The following is a 22,228-nucleotide window of genomic DNA, read 5'->3' as shown; positions in this document are numbered from 1 at the left end:
GAAAGTGTCTACAAACCACCCACTTGTTTTGTACCAATACAATAGCATGTCATTGTTTAGTTATGGAATGAAGGAAGGTGTTATCAGAACTGTTTTCGTGTGTGGTTTGTTCATTATAAATCATGTGAGCCAACAGGATCTGATGTAATGCTGTGAGATCCTAGTTGATAAACATGCAACAGAAAATAAATGTGTTGATGCAAGCTGAACTATAGCCTATTCATTGATGCTCGGCTTGAGCAATCTGAAGTTCGGACTAGATTTGCATAAAACAAATGCAATACCACCAGGTTCCTCTATAGGTAACATAAACGTACATTTTGCAGTCACAAAATGATATATGACTATGAACATTCATGACATAAGCTAACGTTAGAAGAGAAGGGATTTTACTGTGTCCTCTCTACAAAGCACACAGCGGTTTGACGGACCATTTTCTCACCCCTAAAGGACATCAAATGTGAGTGAAATCAACTCCTAGCATGTAAGTAAGTGTATGTGTTCGTGTGTGAGGAATAGGATTCCATCCTATTTTGTCATTGTAAAGTTCAGCTATTGTATTGATAATGTTGTGTCATTATCTTACCTGAGTGATGGCAGAATGATATGTCTGGTAATAAGCAGACATTACAGTGTTGATAATCAGAAAGCATGGCTAGGTTTTGTTAGTGCTGACGAATTGTTGAAAACAAACAGAATGTGTTAGGCATACGTTGTGGTATTAGGTAGTGTTAGCCTAGGTGTCAAGCTGAAATGTAATTCTCAGGCTGTATAGTGTACTTTACTGAGTGTGATGTTGAATGAGTGGTAAGGGCTATGACAGTATGTTGAAAACAAGGATTACTTTGTAAAGTATGTTTTTGTCATTCATATTTTGTACTTTTCTACCCTTAAAACAGCCACAATGATTCCTCTGCGTCTCCTTCTACTGATATCTGGAACACTGGCTATGAATTGCTCAAATTCAGGTACTAACACACTAATGATCTCAAACTGTGTTTCATTTTAATGCACTGTGGGACCAAATCAGTGGAGGCTGCTGTGGGGAGGACGGCTCATAATAATGGGTGGAACAGAGCTAATGGAATGGAAACCATGTGTTTGATGTATTTGATACCATTCCACCTATTCCGCTCCAGCCATTACCACGAGCCCGTCCTCCCAAATTAAGGTGCCACCAACCTCATGTGGACCAAATATTGTATAAAGTATTGATAGGGAGGACTTAAGTACACTTGATTTGTGTTGATATTGATCACCGACAACGATGAGACAGCCTATAGGAAGGAAGTCAGAGAAATGGCAGTGTGGTGCCAGGACAACAACCTCTCCCTCAACGTGAGCAAGACAAAGGAGCTGATCGTGGACTACAGGAAAAGGCGGGCCGAACAGGCTCCCATCTAACATCTATGGGGTTGTAGTGGAGCGGGTCGAGAGTTTCAAGTTCCTTGGTGTCCACATCACCAATGAACTATCACGGTCCAAACACACCAAGACAGTCGTGAAGAGGACACGACAAAACCTGTTCCCCCTCAGGAAACTGAAAAGATTTGGCATGGGTCCTCAGATCCTTAAAATGTTCTACAGCTGCACCATTGAGAGCATCCTGAGCGGTTGCATCACCACCTGGTATGGCAACTGCTCGGCATCTGACCGTAAGTCACTACAGAGAGTAGTGCGTACGGCCCAGTACATCACTGGGGCCAAGCTTCCGGCCATCCAGGACCTATATAATATGCAGTGTCAGAGGAAAGCCCATAAAATTGTTAGAGACTCCAGTCACCCAGGTCATAGACTGCTTTCTCTGCTACCGCACAGCAAGCAGTACCGGAGCGCCAAGTCTAGGACCAAAAGGCTCCTGAACAGCTTCTACCCCCAAGACTATTTACAGTGACACCCCCCCCCCCCCCTTCCATTTGTTTTGTACACTGCTGCTACTCGCTGTTTATTATCTATGCATAGTCACTTCACCCCTACCTACATGTACAAATTATCTCTAACCTGTACCCCCTGTATATAACCTCATTATTGTTATTTTATTGTGTTATTTTATAATTTTTTTACTTTAGTTTATTTGGTAAATATTTTCTCAACTCTTCTTGAACTGCACCCCATTCATGGTTGTTGTAACTCCTCATTTGAATTATGGGATATCAACCAAATAATAATAACTTTATGCATGCTATTTCATTTCCATAGACAATACCTTTTATTTAAACACCACAACTGGGGGGATTTCAATGGTATTAAAGATTCTACAAGAGAAGATCACCATCATAGATAAACCTGAGGATACTTTGAAATGCTATTGGGCATCCAGTGAAAGCTATATCGATTGCACCTCAATGAATGTGACCTCAATGAACCAAACTGGCTGTTGGACTGCTCAGATTTCTTTGGTCAATAACTCAATCAGCAAGTTCATCTTCAACATATGTGAGCAAATCAACTTAATTTGTTTGTATATTCATAATATACTGCTCTTGATAGTATCACTGATATTTAATAAGCTTACGTACTTCTTATTTACACACTTTTGTAGTGTTTGTGAAATGCATATTGTTATGTTTGGTAGCACTTATTTATTTTTCCGTTGCCTCCAACCACTTTCCATGCGTGGAACGGATGTGGGTGGGGCTAGGTCTACATAGAGGTGCTGTTTTCAGAAAATTCACCAAAGCTCGGACGAAGGCCGTGAGGCCGATACGTAAGCTTATTAAATATCAGGGATACTATCAAGAGCAGTGTGTGGTTTCCTTTTTCCTTCATCCTGTTTCAACTGTTGCCATGCACCTGCAATAAGATTGCTCAGATGTGCGAGTGCCTTTTGAATTTTATATTCATAATATAGAAATTCTGGATGAAATGTGAAAGTGTAGCTGTGATTCCTCTGTAAGGTTTGATATAACCCCTCCTAAACTGTAATGTTAGTACAAGGCTCTTTTTTTGTCCCTCAGCTTCATCCACGTGTGAAGTCACCAATTGTACAGAGACAGGGATCAATGCCTTGTTGAGAGAGATACAAGACCATCCCAGTGAAGGTCCAAAGAAACTTAGAAGGATCTTGAACATACGAAATATGTGTGCAGACCTGTTTAAAAACAATCTGACCTTGAGGATGATGTTTATTGGGTAAGTAACCAGCCAACCTATTTCCATTTACTTCTGACAGAGACGTAACTTTGATAACCTGCCCTGTATCTGTGCTGTACTTGCAGCGTTGAACGGGTCCTCATACACAGCATAATGAACATCTCATTCACTGGAGAGTCTGTGTACTACGACCTCAGGGATCTGGCTCTGACTGTGTTCAACCTGGCCAACCTAACCAGTGCTGATGACAAGATGGTGCACATAAAAGCTCCAGAGGTAGGGCTGCTTTTATTTGGGTTTGTGTTTGGACATCTTGTTTCAGATTGAGGTCAGAGAGGTACCCAACCTATAGAGCATGTGTAAATGCCAAATGTACACACTACCGTTCAAAGGTTTGGGGTCACTTAGAAATGTCCTTGTTTTTGAAATAAAAGCAAATATGTTGTCCATTAAAATAACATTACATTGATTAGAAATACAGTGTAGACATTGTTAATGTTGTAAATGACTATTGTAGCTAGAAACAGATGATTTTTAATGGAATATCTACATAGGCGTACAGAGGCCCATTATCAGCAACCATCACTCCTGTGTTCCAATGGCACGTTGTGTTAGCTAATCCAAGTTTATCATTTTAAAAGGAAAATTGACCATTAGAAAACCCTTTTGCAATTATGTTAGAACAGCTAAAAACTGTCATGCTGATTACAGAAGCAATAAAACTGGCCTAAAAGGCCAGCATCCTGGAGTCTCCTCTTCACTGTTGACGTTGAGACTGGTGTTTTGCGGGTAATATTTAATGAAGCTACCAGTTGAGGACTTGTGAGGCATCTGTTTCTCAAACTAGACACTCTAATGTACTTGTCCTCTTGCTCAGTTGTGCACCGGGACCTTCCACTCCTCTTTCTATTCTGGTTAGAGCCAGTTTGCGCTGTTCTGTGAAGGGACTAGTACACAGCGTTGTACAAGATCTTCAGTTTCTTGGCAGTGTCTCGCATGGAATAGACTTCATTTCTCAGAACAAGAATAGACTGACGTGTTTCAGAAGAAAGTTATTTGTTTCTGGCCATTTTGAGCCTGTAATCGAACCCACAAATGCTGATGCTCCAGATACTCAACTAGTCTAAAGAAGGCTAGTTTTATTGCTTCTTTAATCAGCATGACAGTTTTTAGCTGTGCTAACATAATTGCGAAAAGGGTTTTCTAATGATCAATTAGCCTTCTAAAATGATAAACTTGGATTAGCTAACACAACGTGCCATTGGAACACAGTAGTGATGGTTGCTGATAATGGGCCCCGGTACGCCTATGTAGATATTCCATAAAAAATCATCTGTTTCCAGCTACAATAGTAATTTACAACATTAGCAATGTCTACACTGTATTTCTGATAAATTTGATGTTAATTTAATGGACAAAAACTGTGCTTTTTTTCAAAAACAAGGACATTTCTAAGTGACCCCAAACTTTTGAACGGTAGTGCATGTCCTGAGTAAATATGTTGTCTGTGTATATTTTATGTACATATTGTAATACTCTGACCTCAGAAGGGGACCCTCTAATGAGAATGAGTATAGTATGTCAGCTTGGTACTTATTTTCTCGGTGAAATCATTTAGCTCCTCTCTGAGAACAACTCTTACATTTCGGAAATATGGATCCCCATTGATGCACTCCAGAAGATCCCAAAGGGAAAGAGGAAAGTGGGCGTGGTCACCTATAAATCACCCAATCAGTTCTTGGTAGGACTTTTCATATAGTGCATCTATTCTATAATTCAATTCAATCATTCTTCCAATTCAATAAATGTAAATAAATCAAACATTTTGTGATTTGATGGACGGGCTTTCATGAAATCGCAACCCTCATAATCCTCCATGTCATTATCACCCTCTTTTATCCAGTTTAAAGAGGAACTCGTGAGAACCATGGTCATGCGGATAGAGGTGGAGGGCGGCAGACGACTTGAGAACTTGACCACTCCACTGAAGATGAAGTTCAATTTGCTTGACCCTATAATACCAGTGAATTATCATCATACGATTTAGGATGTTCCTGTACAAAACAACATTTTTGGTTGTTTTGGCTCTGTACTCCAGGACTATGAGTACAGAGCCAATTACTATGAGGTTAAAGTGCAGACTGTCAGCTTTAATTTTAGGGTATTTTCATCCATATCGGGTGAACTGTTTAGAAATTACATTCCTTTTTGTACATAGTCTCTCCATTTTAGGGGACCAAAGGTATTGGGACTAATTCATTTATATGTGTATTAAAGTAGTCAAAAGTTTAGTATTTGGTCCCATATTCTTAGCACACAATGATCACATCAAGCTTGTGAATCTACAAACTTGTTGGATGCATTTCTTGTTTGTTTTGGTTGTGTTTCAGATTACTTTGTGCCCAATAGAAAGGAATGGTAAATAATGTATTGTCACTTTGGAGTAACTTTTATTGTAAATAACAATAGAGTATGTTTCTAAACACTTTAACACATTAATGTGGATGCTACCATGATTACGGATAGTCCTGAATGAATCGTGAATAATGATGAGTGAGAAAGTTACAGACGCGCAAATATCATTCCCCTCACAAAAATGCTACCCTCCCCTGTTATTTTAATGGTGAGAGTTTAGCATGTCTTAGGGGTATGATATTTGTACGTCTGTAACTTTCTCACTCGTCATTATTATTATTATTATTTATAAACGGTTCACCCGATATGGATGAAAATACCCTCAAATGAAAGCGGACAGTCTGCACTTTAACCTCATTGTCATCAAATCTGGAGTACAGAGCCAAAACATCGACAAAAAATGTGTCACTGTCCCAATACTTTTGTTTCTCACTGTAGTTCACAGTTGATTCTATTATTGCATTACCATATCAGTGGTTTTTTCTCTACAGGTGAATTACAGCCTGTCATGTCAATATTTCAATGAATATGGTGGGTTTATTTCTGTTGTAGTACGTATGCCTACGGAAACAGTGTTTGCATACAACTACAGTCCTTTGCATACCACAGTCCTTTGCATAACATTTTGTTGTTGTTTCATATGGAAATATAAGCTGTACACCTACTGACTGCATTTGTGAATGACTAAAAAGGTTACTCTCTTCCAAAAAGGGAACATAAGCCTCCCAGACACTGTCTTTTGGAAAACGGATGGATGTGTTACTAAGATCAACGACAGCGTGGTGGAGTGTATCTGTAACCACGCTACCCCGTTTGCCGTGCTGCTGGTGATCTATTCATATCAAATCCATTGATCTATCTACATCATTCTATCACAAATGTCATCTGGTGTTAGTCGTCATGCCTTATCCGTTCTTATCCCCTCCAGATCGCTGACCTATCTATTGGCAGTGTGCACTGGCGGGTCTTGTCTTACATCAGCTACATTGGCTGTGGCTTGTCTGCCTTCTTCTCCGCCATATCCTTCCTCACCTACGTCATTACCACGTATGTGACCCCACCTCACCAGAATGCTGCGTGCCCACCTTTCCCTTCTTTCTCAATTTTTAATTGGATCACTTCCGCTGTATATTGTATCCCGTGCCTATTTCAGCACGGCCCTTGTAGTTATCCCTGCGTGTGTATAGATGACTGCACCCATACTAGTCATATATCCACCCTGTTATATCAGCTGTCTGATACTGTTGTACCCTTCCTTTAGGAACTCCAGGGGGGACAACGCCAACAGCATCCACGTGTCACTGAGCGGGGCTTTGTTTCTGCTCAACACCTCTTTCCTGCTCAATGAGTGGGTGGCCAACCTGGGCATCAGGGGCGTGTGTATCTTCATTGCGGCGGCCATTCATTACAGCCTCCTCAGCTGTTTCACCTGGATGGCCATTGAAGCTGTCCACCTGTATCTCCTCCTGGTCAAGGTCTTCAACACTTACTACCGACACTATATAGCCAAGCTGTCTGTCATTGGCTGGGGTAAGTGAATCAGTTATAAACATGCTCGTTCAGCTGAGAGATACAGTGGAACAAGACATTGCATACATGAAACTGTGGTCAGATATGTGAATACACTCATACTGTGTGTGCACTGTTCAGGAGTCCCTGGTATCATTGTGGGAGTTTCATTGGCAGTCAAGGATATCAAACCATTATATGGACCTACAAAAATTACTATGGCATACACTAACCAGACAAATACAATGTGAGTAAATGTTATCTTTCTCTTTTTGAATGTTCACTTTATATCAATACAATTTCAGAGGTGGCCCAATGTACAGTATAGCTCCTAATGTGAAGATCAATAGGTGAACGTTAAGGACAAGGTGATTATGATCATGTGTTTGGTAAAGACCAGATGCAGTTTGTCCAATAGAATCTCTGTTTAATCACTGTGTCACTGCATTTAAAATCATTCTGCTGCAGCTGCTGGATCATGGACGTCCCCTTCTTCTACGGTATGAACCTGGCCTACTTCGCTCTCATCTTTGTCTTTAACTCTGGCATTCTGTTAATGGTGACCACCCAGATCTGCCAGCTGCAGTGCTATGGCAGTAAGGGCAAGCCTGGGAAGGCAAGCCTGGCCTGGAAGGACATCTGCACTGTCCTGGGTCTGACCTGCCTGCTGGGCATCACCTGGGGCCTGGCCTTCTTCAGCTACGGCTATGTCAACCTTCCCATCCTCTACCTGTTCAGCATTTTCAACTCCCTCCAAGGTGACCCAGGGAACATCATGAAAGACAGGGACAGAAAGAGATAGTAAAGCTGATGTAGAGGGGTGGAAGGGAAGAGAGTGGAGATCAAATAAGATTATGTACAAAGGGAGAGGAGTGACAGGTAGAGAAAATTGGCCCTATGACCAGCCCCATGATTTTGAATAGCTTGAAAGCACCTATTATTGAGCACCTATGTGGGTGGAGTCTGGGTGATGATCTGTCTGTGTTTCTCTCTCTAAGGATTCTTTATATTCCTATGGATCTGTGGCACTGCCAGGAAAGACAGGGACGACGTGGCGAAAAACAAGATCACATCAGCAGCTCTGAACACCTCTACAGCCAAACCCAAGGAGGAGATGTATCCTGGCAACAACCCCGACCAGTAAACGATGTCCACAATGGAGATCACTCATATCTACTTAGATGGCAAGGGGAGTTTTTGCTTTGTGTCTAATGGCATGTGCATTGTCTCTTTCTTTCTCTTTCACAAATATCATTCCCCTTGCCATCTAAGAGGCAAATCTAGACTTGGTTTCCTCTATCGTAATCGCTCTTCTTTCACCGCAGCTGCCAAACTAACCCTGATTCAGATGACCATCCTACCCATGCTAGATTACAGAGACATAATTTATAAATCAGCAGGTGAGGGTGCTCTCTCGAGCAGCTAGATGTTCTTTACCATTCGGCCATCAGATTTGCCACTAATGCTCCTTATAGGACACATCACTGCACTCTATACTCCTCTGTAAACTGGTCATCTCTGTATACACGTTGCAAGACCCACTGGTTGATGCTTATTTATAAAACCCTCTTAGGCCACACTCCCCCCTATCTGAGATATCTACTGCAGCCCTCATCATCCACATACAACAGCCACATTCTGTTAAAGATCCCCAAAGGACACACATCCCTGGGTCTTGCAAACAGTTCACTGCAGCAGGCGACTGGATCGAGCTGCAACAAACACTCAAACTGGACAGTTTTATCTCAATCTCTTCGTTCAAAGACTCAATCATGGACACTCTTACTGACAGTTGTGGCTGCTTTGCGTGATGTATTGTTGTCTCTACCTTCTTGCCTTTTGTGCTGTTGTCTGTGCCCAATAATGTTTGTACGATGTTGTGTTGCTACCATGCTGTGTTGTCATGTGTTGCCGCCTTGCTATGTTGTTGTCTTAGGTCTCTCTTTATGTAGTGTTGTGTTGTCTCTCTTGTCGTGATGTGTGTTTTGTCCTGTTGTCACGTCCTGACCAGCAGATGGAGCTGTTGTTGTAGTTTTGGGGTCAGGACGTGGCAGTCTTGTGTTCTGTGTTGGTCTTGTGGCTCCTAATCAGGAACAGCTGGGGATCGTTGTTCCTGATTGGGAGTCATATATGTAGGAGTATGTTTGTCACTTGGGTTTGTGGGTAGTTGTTTTTACACTGCGTGTATAGCCTGTAAAACTGCTACTGTTGTCACCGTCATTGTTTTTTTCAAGTGGATGCTTTACTCTTTTTTTGGTAATAAAAGAACCATGAGTATTCACATACCTGCTGCGCCTTGGTCCATTCATGAAGACAACCGTTACACCTGTATTTATATTTATTCATTTTTTTAAATCCCAGCCCCCATCCCCGCAGGAGGCCTTTTGCCTTTTGGTAGGCCGTCATTGTAAATAATAATTTGTTCTTAACTGACTTGTCTAGTTAAATAAATAAAAAATAAAAAAAAATTGTGTTTTATTTTCTTCTGTATCATTCCAATGTATTTATTGGGAAAGTGCTTTGAGATAATAATTTAATTCGAAGTGTATGTTGTTTATGATTATCAACCAAACTGTAACCTTGGTTTTTCTGAATTTTAGGATAAAGCCCACATAATACACGTTGAGACAAAGCACTCTTATGTGCTAGACCTTTTCACACAGACTCGTCATTATTAGTTTCACAATCTATCCCTTGCATTTCCACAGCCTAACCAACTATGGAAAGTGTGCTGCAATCTGGTCATGTTTTTTTACATTTGAAATAATACACTGCTCAAAAAAATAAAGGGAACACTTAAACAACACAATGTAACTCCAAGTCAATCACACTTCTGTGAAATCAAACTATCCACTTAGGAAGCAACACTGATTGACAATACATGTCACATGCTGTTGTGCAAATGGAATAGACAACAGGTGGAAATTATAGGCAATTAGCAAGACACCCCCAATGAAGGAGTGGTTCTGCAGGTGGGGACCACAGACCACTTCTCAGTTCCTATGCTTCCTGGCTGATGTTTTGGTCACTTTTGAATGCTGGCGGTGCTTTCACTCTAGTGGTAGCATGAGACGGAGTCTACAACCCACACAAGTAGCTCAGGTAGTGCAGCTCATCCAGGATGGCACATCAATGCGAGCTGTGGCAAGAAGGTTTGCTGTGTCTGTCAGCGTAATGTCCAGAGCATGGAGGCGCTACCAGGAGACAGGGCAGTACATCAGGAGACGTGGAGGTGGCCGTAGGAGGGCAACAACCCAGCAGCAGGACCGCTACCTCCGCCTTTGTGCAAGGAGGAGCAGGAGAAGCACTGCCAGAGCCCTGCAAAATGACCTCCAGCAGGCCACAAATGTGCATGCGTCTGCTCAAACGGTCAGAAACAGACTCCATGAGGGTGGTATGAGGGCCCGACGTCCACAGGTGGGGGTTGTGCTTACAGCCCAACACCGTGCAGGACGTTTGGCATTTGCCAGAGAACACCAAGATTGGCAAATTCGCCACTGGCGCCCTGTGCTCTTCACAGATGAAAGCAGGTTCACACTGAGCACGTGACAGACGTGACAGAGTCTGGAGATGCCGTGGAGAACGTTCTGCTGCCTGCAACATCCTTCAGCATGACCGGTTTGGCGGTGGGTCAGTCATGGTGTGGGGTGGCATTTCTTTGGGGGGCCGCACAGCCCTCCATGTGCTCGCAGAGGTAGCCTGACTGCCATTAGGTACCGAGATGAGATCCTCAGACCCCTTGTGAGACCATATGCTGGTGCGGTTGGCCCTGGGGTCCTCCTAATGCAAGACAATGCTAGACCTCATGTGGCTGGAGTGTGTCAGCAGTTCCTGCAAGAGGAAGGCATTGATGCTATGGACTGGCCCGCCCGTTCCCCAGACCTGAATCCAATTGAGCACATCTGGGACATCATGTCTCGCTCCATCCACCAACGCCACGTTGCACCACAGACTGTCCAGGAGTTGGCGGATGCTTTAGTCCAGGTCTGGGAGGAGATCCCTCAGGAGACCATCTGGCACCTCATCAGGAGCATGCCCAGGCGTTGTAGGGAGGTCATACAGGCACGTGGAGGCCACACACACTACTGAGCCTCATTTTGACTTGTTTTAAGGACATTACATCAAAGTTGGATCAGCCTGTAGTGTGGTTTTCCACTTTAATTTTGAGTGTGACTCCAAATCCAAATCCTCCATGGGTTGATAAATTGGATTTCCATTGATTATTTTTGTGTGATTTTGTTGTCAGCACATTCAACTATGTAAAGAAAAAAGTATTTAATAAGATTATTTCTTTCATTCAGATCTAGGATGTGTTGTTTAAGTGTTCCTTTTATTTTTTTGAGCAGTATATAACTACTGCAGAAAGTTTCTCACTGTGAGCAGTAGGTTCTCAAATACACTCGTTTGGCCATTTCCTTATGATTGTGAAACAGAGACATCCTCTTTTCTAGTAATTTTCTGGTGAGTGGCAGAATGAGTCTGAGAGATGTTGTGACGATGAAATCCGTATCAGAGAAATGCCACCATCTAAGATTTGTTTCTGATTCTAACTGAAATTATTTTAATATATTAATTTACCTAACATTAACCCCTCAAACACCACCCCCCCCAAAAAAAAACGACTACAAAGGAAATATGCTTTTAAGTTTTATTGTGGTATTCTTGTTGATTTTTCATAAATTGTATGTTGTATGTTTACAAATTGAATCAACCACCAATAAAAGTGTTGTATTCATTACATGCTGTGTTTACAATAGCCTACTTGTATTCATCCAGTTTTGAAATGGCACAGCCTACAGTATACTCTGTCGAATTTGAATAAGAAATCAACTTCCTGCATGTACAAATATGTCCAACCCCCTCTCCAATTGTGGTGATGATATGAAATCAGGAAACATCAACACACAAGCAAAGATCAACAAAGAAGACAGACTAAAAGAGGGAGAGAGCGATGAAGACCAGTTATTTAACTCTCATATTTATATGCATCCCTGCAACCCTGAGTACCAGTGGTAAGCTCCTGTTTTGTTTCTATGTGTTGACTAAGTGTTAAAATGGATGGCACGTGTGGATGAGTATAGGTCAAGGTTATGTAAACATGTTTGGACATTCATGGACATCAGTGAAAATGGGTTGACCAGTTAAATATTCAAGTGCATTACTTATATCTGGGGTGGACAACCCTGGCCTGGAGAGCTGTCATATTCAAATAAGATACCTAATCAAGGTCTGTTAAATGTACGTGATTAGTTCAACCAGGTGTGTCTCAACTGGGCTGAAAAAAATCTTGCACTCACTGCGACTCTCGAGGACCAGGGTTTACCACCCCTGACTGATGTGGTCCCCACTGAGTTTTTGTCACCTGCAATGGCTTTAGTGCTAGAGTGCCTACAGTAGATTTTCATCTGGTTGTTTTAATGTGGTTGTCTTGAAATGAAGCATTGGTACCTTATATGGCTTTTAGTCATTTTCAGAGTGATACATGCACTACAATGGCTAACCTTGTCAATAACGTTTTCAGTCCATCTTCCAAACTGTAAAGATGCTCTTGAAGATTGTCTTCACCAGGAAGAGCCATGGACCAGGTACTCCTATAAAAGTCCTGCACCTATCCTTATCCCCTATTGTAAGGGGATTTTAACTTGCCATGGATATTACGAAGAAAGTCAGTACCTGTTTATCATTTTAGCTACACAGTTAAACATCTAGCTAGTCCATATGGGAATGTCCATTAAGTTGACATTTTAGTTATTTAGCGCTCTCATCCAGAGCAACTTACACCAGTTTGTAATTTGACATACTGGTCACCTGTGGGAAACAAACTCACGACCCTGGCGTTGCAAGCACCATGCTCTACCAACTGATCTACACGGGATTTGATATCCATTTGATATCCATGTATTAGATTGATTAAGTTGAATATAAGAAAGGGGTCAAATCGTGTAAGATGATTTGTGTTTTTGGTAGGTGTTATGAGGACAGAATTTCAAGATGCATTCAAAGGACCAGAATACCCATCCCAAACTTCTACAGATGGTCTGTCAACTCATCCAATAAGGTGAGATCATGAATTCATTGCTGTTGATCTCACAACTTTCTGGTTCAGTCATATATACCGGGGTGCAGCAACAAAGACTTCAGATACAGCCTAATCTCCTGGTTTTTTTATTGTTGCATATTGCAATTTTTGGTATTTCCGATGGATATGTTGCACTCAAAATGTAAATGTCCATTAATAATTCCACCATAGGCAGAAGCGGGCATGGATTCTGGACACAGAGTGCACATCCCTGCACATGCCCTCCAGAGAAGCAAGAGAAACGACTCTCATACCACTGACTATGTGCACATTACTGTGGCTGTACTCAACAGCTCTCTATTCAAGGTTGGTAACTGACTCATAGGCTATTCTTAGTTTTAGCTGAAACCAACCAATGGTAATGGACAAAATCGTATCATTGCTGCCATATCAGGTATACAATTTATCACTACAGTAAAACAATGAGTATATGATTTAGTATCATGAAGTTGTTAAATACAAATGTTTCCCTTGAGGAAGGATTTTATGAAAGTAAAAGGCACATCTGAATGACATTTGCTCCTCTGTTACTGCTTTCTGTTGCACTTTCCTCCAATGTCGCCAACAGCTTGGTCCAGTTCGAGGCTATAGATCAGGGGAGGTCCTAAGGCAGTCTGTGCTGGCTGTGAGGGTGGGGGACCACGGTGTGAGTGACCTTGACCAGCCTGTCAGAATCGCCTTCAGAAACACAAATGTGGTGGGTGAATGGATCAACTGTGGAATGGAGGCCATTTGAACTTTAGACACTAATTGGACGAATAAGACTGTGACTGTGCATCTAAAACAAATATTAGTCTAGTCTATACTTCAATGAAGTAACTATACATTTTACACACTGTGTGTTTTACATTGCCTTTGTTTCAGACTGAGAGAGGGACTTGTGTTTCCTGGGAGGACTCAGAAATTAATAAAGGCGAAGGTGGGGGCTATGTCTTGACTCATCTTTTAGTGGTTGAACCACTGCTGTGAACTACCATGTTCTTTTCCTGTGTGTGTGGGTGTTTGTGTGTGTGTGTGTGTGTGGGGGGGGGGTGTTTGTGTGTGTGTGGTTGTGACATTTGGGACTTTTCTGTCTGCAGGGGACTGGAGCTCAGAGGGTTGTAATACCACCCTCATTCGCGGAGAGTTTGTGTGCAGCTGTAACCATCTCAGCTTCTTTGCTGTGCTTGTGGTAAATACGTGCTACAGTTGTTTAAATAGACCATTACTTTAATTATTTGAATAACTCTATACAAATCATAGCTGTGTAATACATGCAAAGACTGATATAGAAGTCTTCAAAACGCTCACTTTAAAGGGATACTTCACCCAAATTACAAAATGTCATAATGATTTCTTTACTCTATAAGCAGTCCATCGACAAAGTATGACTGCAATCCATGCTTTGGTTGGTTAACCTGGCCATGTTTTCCAAATGCTTATGTTTTAGCATTTTTGGCTCAAATCCAATGCAAGGCAATGATACAGATATTATCATATTTTGCACTTCATGTCCAAATCATCTAAGTAACTTAATTGCGCTGTGCAATCAATTGTAGATACTTTAGGATAATTTGGACATGAAGTGCGAAAATTGCTAATAGGTACCATTGACTTGCATTGGATTTGTACCACCAACGCCAAAACGTTAATTTGGGTGTACTATCACTTTAATAATGACATAATTTGTGTATGGTCAGTCCTAGCTGGTTACATACTCTTGATTCCTTATCCTATTTTCCCACTGACAGAACTCAAAGTTGTCGGTAGACCCTGTGAATGCCGCCGTCCTCGGCTACATCTCCTACATTGGTTCATCATTCTCTGTGGTTTTCACCACAGTAAGCCTTGTCATGTACACATGTCTTAGGTAAGCATTCTCTCTTCCTTGAACATAAACAGAGTAGTTAAACCATCCACAATGCAGCTACACAATAGTAGACATTCACAAACGTATGTGTCAAAAATATTAAGCAATAAAATTCAAAGTAGAGGTAAGCAAGAGAACTCACTTTAGCCATTTTAATCTGTCCACAGACAAAGGCCTGATGACAGAAACAGAGCATAAATGCTATACATTATATAAACATCTCTGTGGGCCTGAGCCTTTTGTTTTCTGTCCCAATAGGAAGGGGAGTTCTGAACAGTCAATAGGTATTCATATGCATCTGACAGGAGCGCTCCTGTTTCTGCACCTCTCCTACCTCTTGAGCGAGTGGTGGGTGTGGCATGAGGCCGATGGGGCTGAGGGACGTGTCTGTCTGGCCTTTGGGTTGATGCTGCACTGGGCTCTCCTGTCCACCTTCACCTGGTTGGCCATTGAAGGCTTCAATCTCTACATGCTGCTAGTCCGCGTCTTCAACATCTATGTCAGGAAATACCTGCTCAAACTGAGCCTGTTTGGATGGGGTGAGATCAAAAGTTTCACTCATAAGTCTTTTTTTTCTTTGACAGTTGAGTGATATTCTACACCATACAATGTATAGTCTAAAAGCGTTCTTTGATTCCAGGCATACCCACTGTGACTGTGGTGGCCTGTGGTTTCTCAGGAGTCTACGGAAGACATAGCTTCTACATGAAGGGGGCCAATAATGGCTCATCAACAGACATGTGAGGTTCAATTCACAGTATTTTGTGACAGAAAGTTAATATTTAAATATATATATAGCCATGAAAACAAACAAAGGGTCAAATGGACTCTTGTCTAACTGCAGATGTTGGATAAGCAGCGCTCCAGACAGCCATGGAGTGGTGGTCAGCTACGTCACAGTGAGTGGATACTTGGGCCTGGTCTTCCTCTTCAACACAGCCATGCTAGGTGTGGTGGTGGTGAAGCTTTGGGGGCAGAGAGGGAAGGGTAGGATGTGGAAGGACTGGGCCACGGTCCTGGGGCTCAGCTGTGTGCTAGGAGTACCATGGGGGCTGGCGTTCTGCACCTACGGCCCCCTTTCTCTCCCTGGACTATACCTCTTCAGTATATTCAACTGCTTCCAAGGTCAATATCCTATCATATACAACCTCTCTAAGGAAAGATATATGATTGACTGCTTTAAATCTGAGTGATCGCTGACTGATTTTTTGCTTTTCAATCCCTCCTACAGGTGTCTTCTTGTTCCTGTGGTTTCTTGCCTTTTTACATAATGGCCGCCCAGAGCGCCCCTCTGTGAAAGACTCTTCCAGTCAAAAGATGATGGAGACAAACCTCAACTGATACTGTGGGACGTGCAACACATTCCAGCATACCTTTAGTAGTGTTTGCAGACCACGTCCCATTCTACACATGCATACACTGAGTTTAAACCAGAGGTGAAAGTCTAATTAATTTCTTCCCGGTACAGACCTCTTATACCGAGAAATAAAATGTATGGGCCGATTCATAGAATGACATATATAATCCCTTCAATAGCATCTCTCTGGGCCTAGTCGTAAAGATTTGACATGTAACTTTTAAAATGTATGACCTTTTATTATGGCATAACACAACCAGTCATTATGTTTCCATCTGATTGTCAAACAAGGGCTCCTTTACTAGGCTACCCATGCACGTTCACCCACTCGCAATATATTTCCAGCCTCCAAACAGTGTTGAATGGAAAGAGACAGCTGTTACACAAAACACCAAAAAGTGTAATGACATGGCGTTTGTAATTAGGCCAGAATGTATGCGTCCACTGCTGTCTGCGTGCATCTCGGTGTCGGCCACTCATCTCTGCCTTGGCATAATTTCAGTGTTTCTTTTCGTCGAACCACATTACATTTTGGAGCATATGCCTACTGTCACGGGCTGGCTCAAAAAAAGCAGGAGAGGTAGAGTCAGGCGCAGGAGACAGAGAGTTCTTGACCACACTTCTTTATTCAAGAAAATGGATGTGGTCGCCAAAAATATAGGGACGTAGCCCTTAAATACTTCTGCGGTGGTGAACACAACGAAACCAACCACAGGCAGAGGAAAACCAGCACACGTTCCTCAAGCACATAAACCGGACAAGAAACACAATCACGCACAAACACAGACATCCTACGCTAAACTAAATAACCCCCCCCTACTAATGACTAACCCAAAACAGGTGCGTGCCTACCTAGACCTAACCAACAGAAAGTGAAACAAAAAAGGATCGATGGCAGCTAGTAGGCCGGCAACGACGACCGCCGAGCTCCGCCCGGCCGAGGAGGGGCGCCACCATCAGTCGGTGTCGTGACACCTACCACCTGTTTTCATTTCCATTCGCAACATGTTCCTGCCTCTGACATGCGGTAATAATAAAACATAGTATTGTAGGCTCCAGTTTTTTTTTAACATTTTGATTTCAATTATTGTGATAGGCTCATATTTTACCGGTACAGCGTAACCCCACCGTTTATTTTGTGGACGCCAGACCGTACCGCTTTACTTTCACCCCTGGTGTAAACATGACATTTATGATATGACACATAAAGTGTGACACATGGAGCAAATAGCCATTAGCACACAGCCTATCTACTGGATAAAATGGTGTTGTGGTGTTAATCAGATAATTGAACAATTGAATGTTTTCTTATTGTTTCATTAAAATAATTTACCAATGCTATCTAACCTATGATTCAGCCTTTTCCCCAACGGTTTAATGATACATAGAATGTCACTTTGAACTTTAATGTAATGTAATTTATTGTAGCAAGAGCGTGGTGAACAGATAGGTGTGGTTATGGACAGCAAGGAAGAAAGAGAAGAGGTGAGTGTAGTGTAAAGATGTGTGTTGAGGAAGAATGGCGCCAAATATAAACCATATTCTGCTGTCTCTGATGGCTCAGAAATTGAACCTGACGAGAGTGAGAATGAATTACCTGTGGTGGCAGGTGTGTTGAAGACCTCCGAGTCCGGGCCCCGATGGTCATGCAAAGGATGATTCTGGCCCGGTGGGAGTGACATTTTGGAGAAAGAGGCCGACCAAATGTAGTCTCAGGCTGGGTAGAAAATAATTTGGGTACTGTTAAACCGGTGAAGGTTGCTCGAAGTGGACTTGTGATGATTTTCTGTATTTCTTCTGTCCAGAGAAAGTGGGTGCTTCTTTTGGTCCAGAAGGCCAGCATCCCGGAATCGCCTCTTCACTGTTGACGTTGAGACTGGTGTTTTGCGGGTACTATTTAATGAAGCTGCCAGTTGAGGACTTGTGAGGGCGTCTGTTTCTCAAACTAGACACTCTAATGTACTTGTCCTCTTGCTCAGTTGTGTACCGGGGCCTTCCACTCCTCTTTCTTTTCTGGTTAGAGCCTGTTTGTGCTGTTCTGTGAAGGGTGTAGTACAGTACACAGCGTTGTACTAGATTTTCAGTTTCTTGGCAATTTATCGCATGGAATAGCCTTCATTTATCAGAACAAGAATAGACTGATGAGTTTCAGAAGAAAGTTCATTGTTTCTGGCCATTTTGAGCCTGTAATCGAACCCACAAATGCTGATGTTCCAGATACTCAACTAGTCTAAAGAAGGCCAGTTGTATTGCTTCTTTAATCAGAACGTCAGTTTTCAGCTGTGCTAACATAATTGCAAAATGGTTTTCTAATGATCAATTAGCCTTTTAAAATGTAAAAACTTGGATTAGCTAACACAATGTGCCATTGGAAAACAGGAGTGATGGTTGCTGATAATGGGCCTCTGTACGCCTATGTAGATATTCCATCAAAACAATCTGCCGTTTCCAGTTACAATAGTCATTAACAACATTAACAATGTCTACACTATATTTCTGATTAATTTTATGTTATTTTAATTAACAAACAAAAAAATGCTTTTCTTTCAAAAACAAGGACATTTCTAAGTGACCCAAAACTTTTGAACGGTAGTGTATGTTTCAGTAGGATTGGATTTTTAGCATTTATAGTAATGGTTATCAACTGTACTGCATGGAACGTAAGTCGCAGAAAATGTAGGTTGTGGTGTAGGGTTAGATGGAAGGGCGTATGTTGATTTATTTATTTTGTGATGATTTATTTTAAATGTAATGGAATTATACTCCAGTCTAGTAGGTGGCGGTAATGCAACATGTATTGGATGCCAACCGCCGTTAAACCTCATCGAAGAAGATACAATAGTGTAAGAAGAAGAAGAAGAACCCTGTCTCCTCTTTCACAAGTGCGACTATAGCTAGCTAGTTACGGTAGCGCCAGTTGGAGCAGTAGCCATGGATCCAAGCACCACTATTCTCCGGGTGAAAAGAAAGAGAGGAACTGACCCTGCCGATGCGTTGCTGCTTGCCTGTAAACGTATTCGACCAGAGACCACATCCCAGACCGCTGGGGAATCTGTGCCTGAGCCCAATGATACAGAGGTTGAGAATTCAGTCTTCAAACTCGTGGCGACCGTAGCATCACAGGTATGGGCCGCTGTCAAACCACGGTGTCTCGTGGGCGCTGGACACAATCGGCTGGTGCTGCGCAAGACACTCGAGTCTGCTGTTTAGCTAACTAACTATGGTTAGCTTATCAGCTGGTTAACGAACGTTATGTTTATTGCTAGTTAACTATCTAAATTAGATTTTCTCTCCAGCTCAAGTCATCCTTACTTAGCAAACTGGCTAGCTCGCTTTGTGTTGATTAGCAAGCTAGCTAACGTTAGCTGGCTAACAACACAGATAGCTATCGTTAGCAAACTAGCTAGCCAGCCAGCCTGCCTACGTTCTAGATCACGTTAACTTCACAGCACCATTATCTGGTGTACCTGCCTTTTGTACACATGCCCTTTCAAGACCATGGGACAATATTAATTTGTATAGCTATCTAGCTATGAGGAAATAATCCTTCGCAACACCTGTTGTTTGGGTAGAAAATAACTTTTTTTGGCAGATGACTTCTGTGGTCATGGTCCTGAAAGTCAGTCAGTCATAGCTAGGTAGCTAGTTTCTATGACCTATTTCTTCTACATTGTAAATAAAACAATCGTAATGTGTTCTTAGCACTCAAACAGTTCTATTAGCTAAGTTAATTTAGTGAATATTTAATGTAATGCACTGCTAGTCTTAGTCTCTCAACCCTCTTTGTTAGGATAACTGTTTCCCAACTTTGTCACTATTCTCAGGATGCCCCGGTCCAGACACATGTTCGTGAAGCACTGACCCGCCCCCGTATGGCCCATGCCCTGCGCCCCTCTGCAGGCAGCTCCCAGAGGATTGTGGGAGATCTACGGAGCGCTAAGTGGAGCACCAGGCGGGAGGAGCGATACAGGATCCTCTCCAGCCATCGAGCAGGGCTGCCTGCAGAACAGCCCCCCTCAACGCAGCCAGAGCCCACAGAGGAGGAGCCAGGCAAAAATGCCTGGAGCCTGGGTGAAGTTCAGGTGTTTGACATTATCCAGGAAGATGGGGACCATGACAAAGCTTCTAGCAAGGTAAGTGTGAGCTGGGCTCCCTAAGGCTTAGCTAGAGCTGGGGAAACCTTCTTAAAACCAGGATATCCTATGTAAACGTGTCAGTGCCAACAGTTCCCATATGATGAATTCAGTTGATCCAGATTGTAGCCTACCTGCCACTGACACACAGGCCTAATATTTGGATGGCTTGAATTTGATGCTTATTGTGTGACTGCACTCTGTTTCCCAGTTGCTGACCCCTGACCCAGAGACTATCCTGTGTAACTCGATGAAGATGATCCGTGAGAAGCTGAGTGTGTCTGGAGAGGGTGTGGGTGTTGAGCATCGTGAACGGGAGGACGACTACGTGTATGACCTTTACTACCAGGAAACAGTCACAGCAGGCTGGATCCAGGACATCCTGTCTGTTAGGCCCTACTTAGACGAGGGAGAGTTGGTAAGGATCAGAACACAATACTCAAATGCAATGAACATTCATTATACAAGTATGACCATTCACAGCCATGCAGATAACTTAGCCTAACACCTAGACCAATCTCAATTGTACCTGCATAATTGATTTGGTAAACCGCTGTGGTATCTGACTAATCTCGTCCTCCAGCCGACTCTCTCTCTTTCAAACTGTCTGGTTTCACAGCGCCTCAGAAAGGGACTTGAATGGAGCCTATGGCAGGAATGGGAAGAATTCCAGCTGGATTTCATTAGCTGATCTGTCGCCACCATCTAGCAGAACCCTCAGAACCTCCCCTCTACATTGGGGATTTCAAAGTGCAAGCATTAAAAGTGATTTTAGGCTAAACAAGAAAGTGAAATGGGAGAGTTTTCAAACTGTGCCCAAACTCAGAATCAATTGGGCTTCCCAAAACTATGGTTGCGTTTATAACTTTTTAAATTCTAATAGATGTAGCAGGCCCTCTCTCACCTCGATTTTAACCCATGCCACTTTCAATTCAAGGCCCACTTTGTTGCACTGTTTCCAGGCTCTATTTGCGGTAGAAATTGAGCCTGGGATGAGGTTAGTATCTGAATATCATAAAATGGTGCAGGAGGAATAACCTTGATGTCTTGGTTTTCCAGGTGCCTGACTTGGTGGTGAATGAGGAAGAAGTGTATGAGGATGAGGATGATGAGAATGAAGAGGGGAACTGGAGGAATGACTACCCAGATGAAGATGGTGAGGATGGCAGCGACAGAGAGGAGCGCTATGGAGGTAGGCTAGTACTTTTTTCATTGTACAATGTTCACAAAAGCTTCACGCAATGATTATCAAAGCTCCCATATTAAGGATAGTTGCGTTACTAGTTTCTCTCCGGAACCTAATTTTGCCGTTCTCATCCTGAAGGGTACTGGGAAGAGGAGCACTCGTACAGTCGGAGATCCTGGGACCGGTACCAGAGCGAGGTGATGCAAGAGTTGGATGATGACGATGGAGACAAGGATGACTCCGACTGATCTCCAACTTCGAGTATTGGTGGATGTGTTTGAGTGTCCTTTTTTTACTGTGCAAGTGTTGGTGTGAATTTGTGTGAGATGTGTCGCACAACCGTGGTATGCTTTGTGTGCTTCTTGTTAAATTTGTATGTTGGTGAGATGGTTTGGACTGCGTGTTTGCCTTTTGTGCATGTTAGTATGTACATGTAAGCGTATGGTAGTGACTCATTTTGTGTGTTAAAATGTTTTGGTCTACATTTCCTGTCACATGGAGATTGTACTCGCGATGTTTGAAAGATTAACTCTGAATCCCTTTTGTAAATATGTAGATGTGTATAAAATAAAGCTTTCAAAATAAATGTGCATTATTGCTGTAATGA

The 22,228-nt window shown here is 42.5% G+C and overlaps 4 protein-coding genes across 5 annotated transcripts; all 4 read left to right on the top strand.

Moving 5' to 3' along the window:
* Nucleotides 1-217: 217 nt before the first annotated feature.
* Nucleotides 218-5,528, top strand: LOC106562073 (uncharacterized). Its single transcript, XM_045690348.1, has 7 exons — nucleotides 218-484; nucleotides 900-968; nucleotides 2,200-2,436; nucleotides 2,958-3,132; nucleotides 3,219-3,369; nucleotides 4,712-4,834; nucleotides 4,997-5,528. Exons 2-7 carry the CDS (start codon nucleotides 905-907, stop codon nucleotides 5,138-5,140), a joined length of 894 nt encoding a protein of 297 aa, XP_045546304.1. The 5' UTR covers nucleotides 218-484; nucleotides 900-904; the 3' UTR covers nucleotides 5,141-5,528.
* A 297-nt stretch (nucleotides 5,529-5,825) lies between these two features.
* On the top strand, nucleotides 5,826-8,937 carry LOC106562069 (adhesion G-protein coupled receptor G2). Its single transcript, XM_045690347.1, has 7 exons — nucleotides 5,826-6,039; nucleotides 6,220-6,335; nucleotides 6,437-6,555; nucleotides 6,770-7,038; nucleotides 7,159-7,264; nucleotides 7,486-7,775; nucleotides 8,016-8,937. The coding sequence occupies exons 4-7, from the start codon at nucleotides 6,942-6,944 to the stop codon at nucleotides 8,159-8,161; spliced, it is 639 nt and encodes a 212-aa protein (XP_045546303.1). The 5' UTR covers nucleotides 5,826-6,039; nucleotides 6,220-6,335; nucleotides 6,437-6,555; nucleotides 6,770-6,941; the 3' UTR covers nucleotides 8,162-8,937.
* A 2,919-nt stretch (nucleotides 8,938-11,856) lies between these two features.
* Nucleotides 11,857-17,648, top strand: LOC106562050 (adhesion G protein-coupled receptor G3). The gene is made up of 12 exons (XM_014126590.2): nucleotides 11,857-12,029; nucleotides 12,539-12,602; nucleotides 12,985-13,075; nucleotides 13,268-13,402; nucleotides 13,665-13,793; nucleotides 13,961-14,015; nucleotides 14,176-14,267; nucleotides 14,827-14,945; nucleotides 15,204-15,484; nucleotides 15,586-15,685; nucleotides 15,790-16,070; nucleotides 16,177-17,648. Exons 1-12 carry the CDS (start codon nucleotides 11,969-11,971, stop codon nucleotides 16,284-16,286), a joined length of 1,518 nt encoding a protein of 505 aa, XP_013982065.1. The 5' UTR covers nucleotides 11,857-11,968; the 3' UTR covers nucleotides 16,287-17,648.
* A 1,481-nt stretch (nucleotides 17,649-19,129) lies between these two features.
* On the top strand, nucleotides 19,130-22,207 carry s7a6o (SLC7A6OS). Of its 2 annotated transcripts, none has more exons than XM_014126558.2 (5): nucleotides 19,130-19,425; nucleotides 20,127-20,435; nucleotides 20,647-20,853; nucleotides 21,495-21,627; nucleotides 21,760-22,207. In XM_014126558.2, exons 1-5 carry the CDS (start codon nucleotides 19,234-19,236, stop codon nucleotides 21,867-21,869), a joined length of 951 nt encoding a protein of 316 aa, XP_013982033.1. In that variant the 5' UTR covers nucleotides 19,130-19,233; the 3' UTR covers nucleotides 21,870-22,207.
* The last annotated feature ends 21 nt before the right edge of the window (nucleotides 22,208-22,228 follow it).

Source organism: Salmo salar, chromosome ssa11 (genome assembly GCF_905237065.1).
Source record: "Salmo salar chromosome ssa11, Ssal_v3.1, whole genome shotgun sequence".
NCBI lineage: Eukaryota > Metazoa > Chordata > Actinopteri > Salmoniformes > Salmonidae > Salmo > Salmo salar.
This window is presented reverse-complemented; position numbering and strand designations above follow the sequence as displayed.